The sequence below is a fragment of the Protopterus annectens genome, chromosome 17.part0 (genome assembly GCF_019279795.1).
Source record: "Protopterus annectens isolate FY-2018-M chromosome 17.part0, PAN1.0, whole genome shotgun sequence".
In the NCBI taxonomy this organism is placed as follows: domain Eukaryota; kingdom Metazoa; phylum Chordata; order Ceratodontiformes; family Protopteridae; genus Protopterus; species Protopterus annectens.
The window spans coordinates 660,231,543-660,245,343 of record NC_056751.1 but is presented as its reverse complement, the minus strand read 5'-3'; the positions used below and the strand labels follow the sequence as shown (position 1 = coordinate 660,245,343).

The 13,801-nt window shown below is 39.1% G+C and overlaps 1 protein-coding gene across 1 annotated transcript in view; it reads left to right on the top strand.

Annotated features, from left to right (window-relative positions):
* LOC122791489 overlaps positions 1-7,914 on the top strand; it is a 72,364-nt gene extending 64,450 nt beyond the window's left edge. Inside the window, exon 3 of the mRNA XM_044059232.1 lies at positions 6,927-7,914. Coding sequence (XP_043915167.1) covers positions 6,927-7,370 — 444 coding nt within the window. The 3' untranslated portion in view covers positions 7,371-7,914. The remainder of the gene's footprint in view (positions 1-6,926) is intronic.
* Positions 7,915-13,801: the final 5,887 nt, after the last annotated feature.

Sequence of the window (13,801 nt, the reverse complement as noted above, 5' to 3'; positions counted from 1 at the left end):
TAAAGACACATTTCTGGTTGCATAGGGCAGTGGTGGATTATTCGGTGGCAGGGAATAATTGGCTCCTGTTTGAGAGGTAGACAGTACCGACTACAGCTGTGTTTATGTTTTCATTGATTCTTTCACTTCTTCCACTCAGCTTAAGCAATGATTGACTGCGCTCTGTGCTGTGGCTGTACTGTGCAAAGCTGAATTTGACATTTGCAGATGTTTCCATTTTTGAATTCTCTCTTAGACTCCTTAGGTAAATCTTTCTTCCATTTATAGTTGTGTATAATCACACAATTAAGCAGCAGTATACCGTTGCTTAGCAAATGTGATCTAATAGATGGTCCAGACAAATTATTTTGCTACCTACATGGTGTGGTACTCAAACCAAATTTTCTTTATCCACATTTATTAGTACATTTCAAACTAATACTTTATAGTACTCTCTCTCTCTCTCTCAGTAGTTGCACAAAGATGGTCTTGTCTTACACTAAGAGGCAAGTTTCTCCTTGTGCGAAGACTTAGATTAACCTCCTAGGCACTAAACCCCATTTTTTGCATAAATTAGCCAATATCTGAAATGATGGATTTGCACTTCCCATTTGTTTTGGTAGCTATCATGGCTGGAATGTACATTCTGAAGGCAATGTAGCAACTGCCTCGTGTTTACTGATAACATATTACTACTTCAACTGACACAGTGTGTCAGACCTGAAGTTTTATAATGATATTTGATGAAAAGCTCTCACATGAAGCCTGCAAAAAAACAAAGTGTCAGTGCCACACAACTCCACACTACACCAGTCATACATAGCTCACACCAAAAACATAGACCTATATAGCTGAGACTCACAAAAGTAACTCACCTAAACCATAAAGGCCTCCTGAACATATCTTAAGAAACAAGTGCCCCCAGCAATCTACATAGATAAACAAACATAGCTCAGACAGCACCCACCATGAAACAGATATCCGTGAGTCATATTGATTCATTTCAAAAGCTCATCCAAGTCATAGATGCCTCCATAATGAAACACACTGATGCACCACTCACCAGGCTGTGCAAGGAGAGGGTCACGGTCAGTTGCCTATCAGGTGCCAGGATTCGCAACATCACACATGCATTAAAGCCCTTAAGTACACATAGGGTACAGTCATTATATATGTTGCTGTAAATGACTTGAGATGTACCTCCTGGGACTATATAAAAAGAAACATGATGGAGCTCTTGGAATATGTATCTGAGGCAGATATGAACCTATCCTTGAACAGTATTCCACCATCACCAAGAATGATGCCACAATATGAGATAAAAGATAAATGACTTCGCAATTGGCTTAGCTTCAGGTGCCATTTAAAGGGGTGCACTGTATGTCAGCCTGGGAACAAATGGTAGATAGTCCTGACTGCTTTGCCAGGGATGGCCTGCGTGTCCTCCCACAAGGCTTCTGTACATTGGTCAAAATCTTGTCTGTGCCTATAGTGCCTTTTTAGACAATATAATTCATCTAAAGCTTCTAACATAACTAAACAGAATCCCAACAGCAGTAAAGTATTGCTGCTCAATACAACATAAACAAAGAACTTCACATCCTGCAGGCACTACTTGCCTTGGAAAAAGCTGATATTTGCATTGTTACAGAGACCTGTTTCAACACCAGTGAAAGCACTCCATCAGTTCAGACTTCAATGTATATCACTCATACAAGCCTACTGCATTAGAGCTGCCTCTATACTCTTAAAAAAACCTTACCTCCAGACTCGTTATACAATATAATGATCTGGAGCTCCACCATGCTTAATTTACTATGAACAAAATCCCTTATTGCACCATAGATAGCTACACAAACCCCTCTATATCTCCCTTGGCCTATACCTTGTGCCTAAGCAGTATGGGGTCCCTATGCATTTAACCCAACAGCATTCTGCTAGGATAATTTTATTATCTCTCCATAAATGGGAGACTTATAGCTCCTCAAACATGTATACCTGGAGATTTCTGGGCTTCATCAATATAAACACTCCAGATCAGTTAGTCCATACCCCATCCACTACTTATACAAAATCTTCTACTGCCAGATTCTATACACTTTTCAATAGCTGCATAGATACAACTGTCTATCTCAGAAATAAATACAAAACCAAATTCAAAAATAACACCCTGCGGTGGAACCCTAATATAAACAAGGACTATAATAAAAGAACAAAAGTCATTGCATGCAAAATAATTTTTCTCTCAAGAAGCCAAAAACACTATTGCTGATCCAAACAAAGAACTCTGAAAAATATATAAGAGATGAAAACAGCCACCCAGGTAATTTTTAACTATGTTAGAAATCTCAGAAACAAAGCTCAGTGCTACACAGAGATAATGATAAATGATATCACATACTTAGACCCAGAGGACATAGTCAATCTGCTGGACATCTAATTCAGCTCTAACTTTGTCCTTTTCTCCTCTCCAATATTATCAGTTCAAATACCTGCATCTACACCCCGCAATCATGAAGGAGCAAGTCCTCAATGCAATATCTAAGGCTAAGAACACTAGGGGTATTGGACTGGATAACATATAACACTATCTACTTTTTAGTGTAAAACATTTCTTGTCAGACCCAATATGGAGGCTAATCAATATTAGCCTGGAAACAGGCTTTGTGCCAGCTTTGTGAGCAGCAGCAGTCATTCATTTGCATAAATATGAGACTTAAATGTACCTGGATATTTATAGACTCATAAGTGTGTGTGTGTGTGTGTGTGTGTGTGTGTGTGTGTGTGTGTGTGTGTATGTGTGTGTGTGTGTGTGTGTGTGTGTGTGTGTGTGTGTGTGTGTGTAAGAAAACATTGTGCTGTATCTGCAAAGTGTTGGGATTTGTGACTGCTGCATTAGGTTTAATATGTTAAGGTGGGCAGTAATGGGGATTAGTAGACTTCAAAAAGTAAGACCGAAATGTGTGCTGCTGAACTACGTATGTTGAGGAATAGATTAAGTGATGTCTCTGGTTCTAAAGCAATTGCATTTTATATGGATTTTGCAGGAAGTGCTTCACCTTTTTACAAAAAATAATGATCCACTATCACTTGTAATAATCTAACATCTTCAGGGATTGTTTCTCAAATTTTCTTGGCCAGTACAGAAAGAAAAGCTTGCTCTGTGAACTTCAGCTTGGGTAGAGAAATGTGAAAATGAGGTGTAAGTTTGATTGATTGAAATTACCAATGAAAGGACAGGGGTAAGTTTAATGATTAAGATCAATGACAGGAACTGGGGGTACATTCAACCAACAGGATCATCACTGACCAGTAGTGGAAGTAAGTTTGATGAGCAAAAGCTTTAATAACATAGACTGGGGTAAGTCCCATGAGTGGGCCATCAGTGACTGAGTTTGGGTAAGTTTGATGAGTGGGTCCATTATAGACTGGAGCTGGGTTAAGTTCTATAATTTTACCATTAATGAGTGGGATGGGATAAAATCAATTTGCAGGATCGCCAGTGATTGGCACTACAGTAGGACTGATGAGGAGTGGGACCATCACTGACTGGGGCTGGTTAAGTTTCATGATTAGAGACATCAGTGACTGGGGTTGGGAGTATGTCCAATTAGTAGCACCACTTTTGACTGGGACTGGGGGTAAGTTTGATGAGTAAGACTTTCAACAAACTAAACTGGAGTAAGTTCCCTGAGTGGGCCATCAATGACTGGGGTAAGTTTGATAAGTGGATCATTAAAGACTAGGTCTGGGATAGTTCTATGATTGGGACCATTAATGAGTGGGATGGGATAAAATCAGTTTGTGGGACTGCCAATGACTGGCAAGTCAGGCTTAGACTAATGAAGAGTGGGACTGTCACTCATTGGGGCTGAGGTAAGTCTGATGTTTAGGGCCTTTAGTGAATGGGACTAGGGTGCGTTTGATGACTGACCATCAATGACTGAAACTAGGGTAATTTCAATGAGCAGGAACATTAGTGACTGGTACTAGAGTAAGTTCACTCAGCAGGATAATCTGTGACCAAGACTGTAGTAAGTTTGACCAGATGGACCATAAATGGCTAGCTCTGAAGTAAGAAGGAGATAGCCTCACAATTCCTAATAACACTGTAGAAAACTTTTCATAGAAATAGTACAATGGGTAAACTTTTCACTCATAGCAAATGCCACGTGTTTTTTCTGTTTTTGCATCGACGATACTGAAATTTCATAAGCGTAACTATGTGATTGGCTTAAATTCAAAAATCACAACTATTACAGTGATATTACTAAGTCATTTTGTATATTAAATGTACTTTTATAATGGGTAAATCTTTGTGAAATTTCATAAAATAAATTTCAGCATTACATTTCTAAAGTTCATAGTTCACTGGTTTCCAGTGGAGGTAACCACACATTTTTGCAAAGGACCAAGCCCCTCTGTACTCTGCAGTATTACTCTGCAGTATGACTGACCATGTCATCCATACCCTCAACTTATTTATTTCCACTATAAAGTTGCATTTTCAATGCCAGGTCACAAAATGACCAAAAATACAGAAATACAGAAGAGGAATAACTAATTAACATTGTTCTTCACTTTTAACCTTGCTTGTGACACCCCTGAATGTGTGTGTGTGTGTGTGTGTGTGTGTGTGTGTGTGTGTGTGTGTGTGTGTGTGTGTGTGTGTGTGTGTGTGTATATGTATATATATGAGCCCTTCATTTGTTCGAACTTTCAAATGTTCGAAACTCATATGGCCGACACCATATGAGCAAACGCTTAAAAAGCCGACAAATGATAACGGAGATCCCGTTACAGTGCGGAACTGGGAGATTCCCCTTTCCTGCATTGTAGTGCAATCTCAGAGTGACAATATTTAAGTAGCATGGGGGTGTAGGGGGGCTTGCTCCCCTGCATAACACAGTTGTACTGTGTTTACAGGTAGGTAACTGGTGCTATTTCAGGATGTTGGTCTTTCGAATGTCGATCGTAAAGTGTCGACTATATGAAAGTTGGCATTCTGAATGGTCGACATTCTGAAGTAGACTTATATATATATATATATATATATATATATATATATATATATATATATATATATATATATATATATACATAGTTACAAAAACATGCATCTGGAGCGCTTCTCCTCGGGCCTCCACTGAAAATTGGCTTTGTTCCAAGTCGGTCTTTCCTGGTAAACAAATGTTAAATGAATAATAAATAAATCAATAAATATATATACAAACACACACACACACACACACACACACACACACACACACACACACACACACACATACACACATACGAACTTATGTGTGTGAGTCTGTGACACATGCACAAAGGCTAAAAATGTCAAACTCGGGGCCATACGCCATAACAGTTCAAATCACAAAGATTCATTTGCACAACAATGTTAATCACAAACTACTTTTTTTTTCCAGGGGGCAGGTCACCCCCAACACCCCCCTGCTAATTATATATATCAACTAACTGCAGCATTGCAATACAGCAGTGAAGGGGTACATTTCTAATTCCCGATTGTACTGTAAACTCAGTTAAAAATGCTAGTACAGTTGATTAGCTGATTTTTATCAGCTGTAATAGCTTTTTTGCAGTGCAGCAAGTTGACTTGTTGAGGGACCGAATGGAATACAATATATATATATATATATATATATATATATATATATATATATACACCAGTTGTGAGTTCTCCATACCTCAGAGAAAAGGGAATATTCTGAGAAACTGCAGTCTTGGACTTATTACATGTAAGTCTGGATTTTCAGTCATTTTGTCTCCATAATCTAGGACTCTGTAATGTGAGTCCAGTATTCTAAATGGTTACTGATAACAGCACCTTGGAAGAATTAAATATTTCTTCTGCAGTATTTCATTTCTCTGTATAGAACAGCTAATTTTGATTTGGATTTGTAATTCTTAGAAGTAACTGATCAGTGTTTGTCTGGGAATATAAAGAATCTTAAAACTTTTTTATTGATGTATGATGTACATTATTATATGAATACACTATATTAATGTATCAGTTAAAAATGTAGGGTTACTTCCACAAAACCTGCTTTGTGGAACTTCATGTCTAAAGAAATCAAGAGGTTTCCAGAAATCAAGGCAGAAATTTATCACCTGACTTTCCTCATGTCGTCTAGTTTTGGTAATAGTCTGTTCTAAGATCTCTTTGTACAATCTATCTAAAGGTGCCCAGTGTCTATTAATTCAGTGATTGTTCAAACTTAAGACTGGTCCATGCATCTGGAATTATAAACTCAATTTGAATAAAATTCAGTGAGTTTACAGAAGAATATAGTGTAGATGGAAAGATCAAACATTTGTGTTTAAATGTTATCTAACATTTTGTCTCTATCAAAGTTGCATTGTACCTTAATGTCTTGTAAACAATAACTAGCAATCTCAGCAGTTGTTAGAATAATTCTAAATACCTGCATCATAAAATTACCTGGTCCTAAAGTGGTAAAATCAACTGAAATGTAACAAAATAAGTGAGGTCTGTGACTAAGAAAATTCTCTCCTCTCCAGTTTTAAGTTGTCAGGAAAACTCAATGCTGTCATATGTGCAGCATTATGCTAAAACAGTATAACCAAATCTGCTAAAACAGATTCCAGCTTGTTATATTATTAGTTTACTCTGTTGTATTCCATGTAATACATTTTCTGTAGAATTAAATTGTACACAATAGCTATTTTAATCACAGTTGTGATTGTGATCTATGGAAGCAGTCTTGCCTTTTCTTATGTTATCTAGAGAATGTGAGAATGAAACTTAAACTGCAAGGATTTTACTATTGGCAGCTATTCTTTTGTTTTCATCTCTTGATGTCATAACGGCATCACATATTTTATTACCTAAATATAATTATGCAGTAGAATGTTTTATATGTATTGAAAATACTGTATTGTGTGTTTTTTTTTTTTTGCAGGTCCCACCACCAAATACAAGACACAATGCTAAATTTTTACGACGTATTCAAGGACCAGTCCCTCAAAGGGCAGCTGTACAAGATGAAGAGTCTTCTAGTCTGGGAGAATCATCCAGTGTCCCTGGTTCTATACTAGATGAAAGTGAATATACAGGCACTGGTGGTGCCGATATTCCAGAAAGATCTTCTTCTTACATCAGAGCTACACAGACAAGAGCAGCTGGAAAGGAACGTCCCTCTCACCCAGGCCTTCCACTCTTTAATCCTGGAAACCAGGATTACTTTCAAGCCTTAACATCTTTAAATTCTCATTCTGGTGCTTCTGTGCCATCAAAGAAAACCAAAAAAGCAAAACAAAATTCAGACTCTGAAAATTCAAATATGATGCACTCTTCAGAGATGATACAGAAGAAAATGTCAGTAAAGAGTAAAGCAAAAATCTGAGTATATAAGCAAATTGGGTATTATAAAAGTCTATAACAGCACAGTGAGAATAATGTTCATTGAGTTTAATTTGGCAGAAATCGCTCATGGTGGCATATTGGTTGAATTTACATCTATTTTTCTTGGACAATATTTCCATATTAGTTAGCAGGGTATCAGTCCAGTGACTTGATGCATGTATTACTTGTTATATCGAGTATAGACAAACTAATTGAGAAATTTTATTTTAGAAGTGCAATTAGTTACTTACATTTGCCTTTTTTCAAAGGGTCATAAAGCATTGCTCCCTAACTCTTATTCAGCACAGTCTGCTCTGTAGTACAGAGGTTCAAATCCCTGATATGTTTATAGGTTCATAGGCGTGTACTAGGCTAACAATCACAAGGGCCTTTTTAAGCCTAGCCATGCATCCCAAATCTCTGACAAGTTCTAATACCCTTGATAAGTGTAAGTAAGGGCTTGAGAGATGAACATTTACATGCCGCCTGTGTCCATTAGAGACATCGGTGCCAAACCAGGGATGAATTTCCTGTTCCCCATCCAATTGCCCAAGTTACACTTGAATTGGGTTAGGGAGGAGCTCTGGTTCACATGGATGGGGAGCCTGTTCCAGATAAGGGGTAGTCTCTGGGATACATACTTGTCTCTCCAGTAGATCCTATTTATATCACAGACAAGTTTTAAGCCTTTATAATTGGTAATTATTTTGCTGTTTCTTTTGTGGATTTGCAGGAGGTCCATCAGGGTGGGGTCTGACAATGTCTTGTATGTCAGGCATAGATCTTCCCTCATCAGCCTGTAGGAGACAGAATACAGGAATAGGGCCTCAAGGCAGTCTGCATAGGACATGTCACTTATGCCCTGTATTCTTTTGCAGAGGAACCTCTGTGTACATTCCAATTGCTAGATGTGCCTGGTTAGGGACATACCAAAGGGGGCATTATCCTCAATGATGGTTATGATGAATGCTGCATACAGTAGAACAATGACCTCTTTGGAACTAGATGCCATACCTTTCTTTATAAGTTGCACAACACAGAATGGTTTCCAGACTGCTGTAGGCATGTGATGGTAAAAGGCTAAATTACTGTGTATGTATCCCCAGGTAACTGACTACTGGGTCAACTCTCAGGGGTGTGTTGTTAATAGTTACCAGGAGTGGATGACTTCCCAAAGGATGCTAGTATGCATTTCTTGGCATTTAGTTTGAGTCCATGGCTTTGACAATAGTTATTTGTCTTTTCTGGTGAACATTTGTGTTAGTGGGTGATTCTATGACTGTTCCTAATTTGCAATCATCTGCACATGTATTCAGCCAGAGACCATTCATGTTGGCCTTGGCTTCAGAGAAGTAAATGTCAAAAACGAGCAGTGCCATGACCAATCATTGAAGAACAGCACTTGTGACTGGCCTCTTTGTAGAGGTGGGCTCCCCAGTTCTAACTTCCTTGGTCCTGTCTCTGTGCCAGCTGGCTATCCACTGGGTGATATAAGGGTTTATGGGTCTATATTAGAACACTGAACATTCAAAATGTCGAGTGTTCTAATATCGACCCATTTCAGTGAACGCTGAAAATTGGAAGAAACAGAAAAACAAATTCTTTCCTAGGGAAAGAATTTGGTTGTCCGCTTCTGTTGCTTCGGTATTTTCAGCACTCTGGTGGAAAGTTTTGGGTTGGGTTCAGGAAAGTGTGCGATTGTGTAGACATGAGGGTTAGGGCAGGTTATGTGAGTTAGGCTTAGAGCGTGGGTCAGGTAAGTGTGCGATTGTGTGGACGTGAGGGTTAGGGCGGGGTAGATGAGCTAGGATTAGGGCGCAGGTGAGTTGACTGTGCAATAGTGACAGACCTTAAGGTTAGGGTTTGTGTTAAGGTAAGTGGATAATTAGTGGTGTATGTATAGTTTAGTGTAGGGTTAGGTGTAAGAGTTTAGGTGTATGTGTGTGGATTGCTGTTTGTTTGGTGTGCTTGTGTTGTGTGTATGTGTTTTGGAACAGCAAATTTTTTCCCTAGGAAAAAATTCACTGTTCTGAATGTTTGATGTTTTGACTTTTCGATTGATAGGATTCGATATTAGAACACTCAACATTTTGAATGTTCGGTGTTCTAATATAGACCCAGGGTTTATACCTAACCTCTTGATTTGTCAACAGTTCCTGAGTGACGTATTGTGCTAAATGCCTTAACCAGGTCAAGGTAGGCAGTGTGAACCATTTTGCCCGCAGCCATTGCTTTGCTGACTATTTCAAAGAAGTCCAAAAGGATGAGTAGGCATGATCTGCCCTTGACAAAACCAAACTGGGTTGGGTCCAGTGTCTGGAGGTTTCCTATGTCATTACTGATCATGCCTATGATAATTCTTTCCATGGCTTTGCATACGAGACTAGTAAGACATATGGGTCTGTAGTTTCCAGGGACTGTAGATGGTCTAACTTTCTGCAGAGGGATGACTGTTGCTCTTCTCATTCAGGGCCTGATATGTCATGTCTCATGCTATTTAGAAGACATCCTGGGATATAGTCTGGGCTCATTGATGGAGTGTTATTGATCTTAGAGAGATTATAAAGGATCTGTTCCCTAGCGATAGTAGGGGGAGTTATATTTGATCGTATTTCCTGATGAAAGTTTGAGGAGGAAAGAGGGTTAAAGCTGGATCTGAATTTGTCATCCAGTAGGTTTGCTGTATCTTCTGGCTCAGTATAGTTGGCTCCATTAACAATAAGCTCTGCAACCAGTTTGTCTTTGAGATTACAGACATAGCTAAAGAATGCCTTGTGATTGTCCTTGGCCTGGGAGGCCAAATTTACCTCAGTCTTGGCTTAGCTAGGCCTTATTTGTCTTCTGAGTTGTTTGTATAGTTTGATGAGAGTACTTTTATCCTGCGGTGTGCTACATCTCCAAATTTTTGCCATGATTTTCTTCCTTCTGGTATGCAGCCTACCTATTTGTGCTGCGATTCCACCAGGGTAGCTTGTTTTTTGAGTTAGTTCTGTACTTCTTCCTGATGGCTACAGCTGCCTCTATGCAGCTATTAACATAGTTGCATAGGGTTTCTGAGAACAGTTCTGCATAGGCATCAGTGTTCTCAGGGTTTATGGAGCTTGAACTTTTGGCAGATTAATACTTAATAGTAAGATGTTAGCCTTAGAGTAATTCCTGAATATTCCAGGGTTAGCTGGGTTTCCAAATTTTATTTTTACTTCAAATGAGACCATTTTGTAGTCTGACTTTACCAGAGAAGACATTGCACAAGGGGGCATACAGCACTCTCCCATATTAGTGTAGACCAGATCCAGTATGTGTGCACCCTTCATCAATGTATTGACAATCTGGTCCAGGGAGTTTGTGTTTACAAAATTCGGGAAAATCTGTAGCTGTACATTTAGTGTTGTATATGATTCCCAGTTAATAGTGGAGTGATTAAAGTCGTCCAAGAATATGGTATTGGGTTGGATGGTGAGTGTTTCCAGTAAGTTTAAATACATGTTATGTATTTACTGAGTTACAGAATAGGACCTATAGCTCACAAGGAAAAGTGGTATGGGATTTTGTTTATGGTGATTTGAACATGTAGAAGCTCAAGTGTATTGTCCTGTTGGACCAGGTTTGAGTTGTATTTATTTTTGATGTAAATCGAGAAACGTCCACCTTTAGTCCATGTCTATGTAGCAGCTGTTCTAAATGCGAGACGGCACTACAGCCTTGCACTTCTGGTGTGCTCTTTGCAGCTTTAAACCATTTCTCAGTGACAGCACAGATGTCATCATTCTGTAGGGTAAATAGAGCTTGTAGGGAGTGGAAAATTTTGTTTAGACTCCTTCCATTGAGCAATAACACCTTTAGATTTTCTTGGTTTTGATTTACTATTCTGGAAGAGCATTCATTTTGGCATTGCCTAAAAAGTGCACTATGGGAGAGGACAATGTTTAGCTAATATTGAAAAGCCTAGAGGGGGAAGATGCAGGCCCACCCTGACAAATCAGTGTGGTCTGTCGACCATCTCCATCCATACTGACATATATTGCAGCCATTCCTTAGAATGACACCAGAAACTAAGCCAATTGTTAAAATCAGTCATCTTCTGTTCAGACTGTGGCATCATCCTTGGAGAAGGTAAAATGGTACTCAATACTAGGCTCATATCAGCCTGGGACACATATTCCGAAAGCTCCATGATGTCTCTCTTCATATAGTCATATAGTCTAGGGAGGGATGTCTCAGGCCATTTACACCCACATGGACTATGACTGAGTCATACTGGTACTTGTGGTCCAATGACCTGAGTACATGCATAATGTGGTGGATCCTGTTCCCTGATAAGCAACTGACCATGACGTTTTCCTTATTCAGCCTGGTGAGAGGGACATCAGTATTTCTCACAATGGAGTCTCCAATGGTCAGAATGTTGGATTGTATGGTGGCTTGCCGTATGGGTTTAGAAGTAGAGGCTCCATGAGATGTGGCTGTATGTATTGCTGTGGATGCTGTTTTGAAAAAGTGCAATGTACCTTGTCTAGGAGGTCTTTGGGATTTAGGAAAGTTACATTTAAGTGCCTCAGCATACATGGGTCTATGAGTCTGCTTTGGACTGTTGGTGATGGGTGCAGAGTGTGTACTACTGACAACTTGATTGACATTAGTAGTACTTTTATGTGAGAGCTTTACCTGTAGTGACATTGTATAAATACATCTCTCACATACCACATTGGTTTGAGAATTAACTGGTTGTCAGTAAACATGAGGTAATTTTTACATTGCCTCAGGATGCCCATATCCACCAAGGTGTTAACGGAGATAGTGCAAATGTTCACATCCATGGCAACCTGTCCTTTTTTATTGATTCAATGGTTGCAGTGAGAATAAAACGTAATGTCAGGAGTATCTAGTTTGCATCTCTAGGGACAGCCATTGTCACTGCAAACTAGCTGTCCTGTGTGCAACCAGGTACTGGTGAAATTTCAAGGGTGCTTTTACAGGAAAAATGTCAACTCAAGGTGTCTGTCTATACAGGGCACTGCCAAACACTTGAAGCGAAACTAATAAGTACACCTTGCTAATTTATGGCTGGAGTATTTAGAGAGAGATTCTGAAGTTCAGACAGACAGCAGCAAATCAATCAGTACTTAATGCAAAGAAAGAATTACCTTTGTCAAGAATGATGAAAAGATGGGATTTGCCTGAATGGCTATTTCCTGACTACTACTAGTAATGGTGTCATCACAGCTTCACTCTGCTGGGGTACAATGTTCCTTTTGCTTCTTCTCCCACCAGAAGCAAACCAGTAGCACCAATCCCAAGATGAGAAACAAGCCACAGGCTCATTGGTGATCAACAGTCTTGTCCCAGATGATGTAAAAGTTTCTAGGCTTGCTGTAGCCTTTTCCTAGTAGATGCCTTGTATTGCAACTAGACCAGTCAGGAATGTCCAACACAGATACTCACTGCCAATTCAAAAATAGTCAGGAATCAATGCACTCTGTTCCTTCTCTCACCAACAGCAAAATATAAGCACAAATTCCAAGCTGGTTTTCTATGAAACAGTTATCAGGAATTCTGGTGATCAGCAGTCTCTAAGAAATAATGTCCCTATGCTCCTTCTCTCACTAGGAGTGAAATAAAATGACTAATCCAATGATGACTCCTGAAGGGAAGAATGTAAGCTCTCCAATAATTGGTGGTCTTGGACTAGATGTTGTAGATTTTAAAGGTACGATGGAAAAATGGGTTAATATCCTAACAGTTGCAGTATGCAATAAGCAGTTTAGATATGAAAGGTGGGCACCTTAAGCTTTAGCGATATAAGTGGAGAACCACTAATTTTAAAAGAGCAAGATAGATTGGAATTTGATGTGTACTTTGTATCCTGGAGCTATAGAATACAGTGGGATGGCCAATGACTTTAAACAGCTGAAGGGAAGTGATTTCACAAAATGATGATTCTGTGCTTACTCAGAATGGCCAGTGAAGGAGGACAGGGAAGAAAATATGTGGTCATATTAACATAACGGCCAGGTAGCTAAAAAGACAGTTGAGTTGAAAGACACAACAGCACCACGGTGAGAGGGTGGGGAAAACTTAATTTCTGTCTGACTCACAAAAGACACAGTTATGGTCTCTTTCCTGGTTTAAATAAGCAATTAAAAGCAGAATACAATTAAAGGAATAAAGAAAATAAACCACAACATGCAAAATAGAAGAAGACAATGAAGCAATACAAAATATAAGAAAGCAAAAACAAACTAACCTTTCCTTCACATCAATCTATGGTAGAGTCTGAGTGAGCTTTTCCAGTAACTAAACTACCTGGAATTTATTGGAAACCTTACCAACAAAGAGGCCAAAGCAAAGCAACAGTGTAGAAATCTGGACATTTATTATATTAAGAAACCTAGGCACTGATGAAGTAAGTAGGTGAAGATGTCAGTGAGTGAC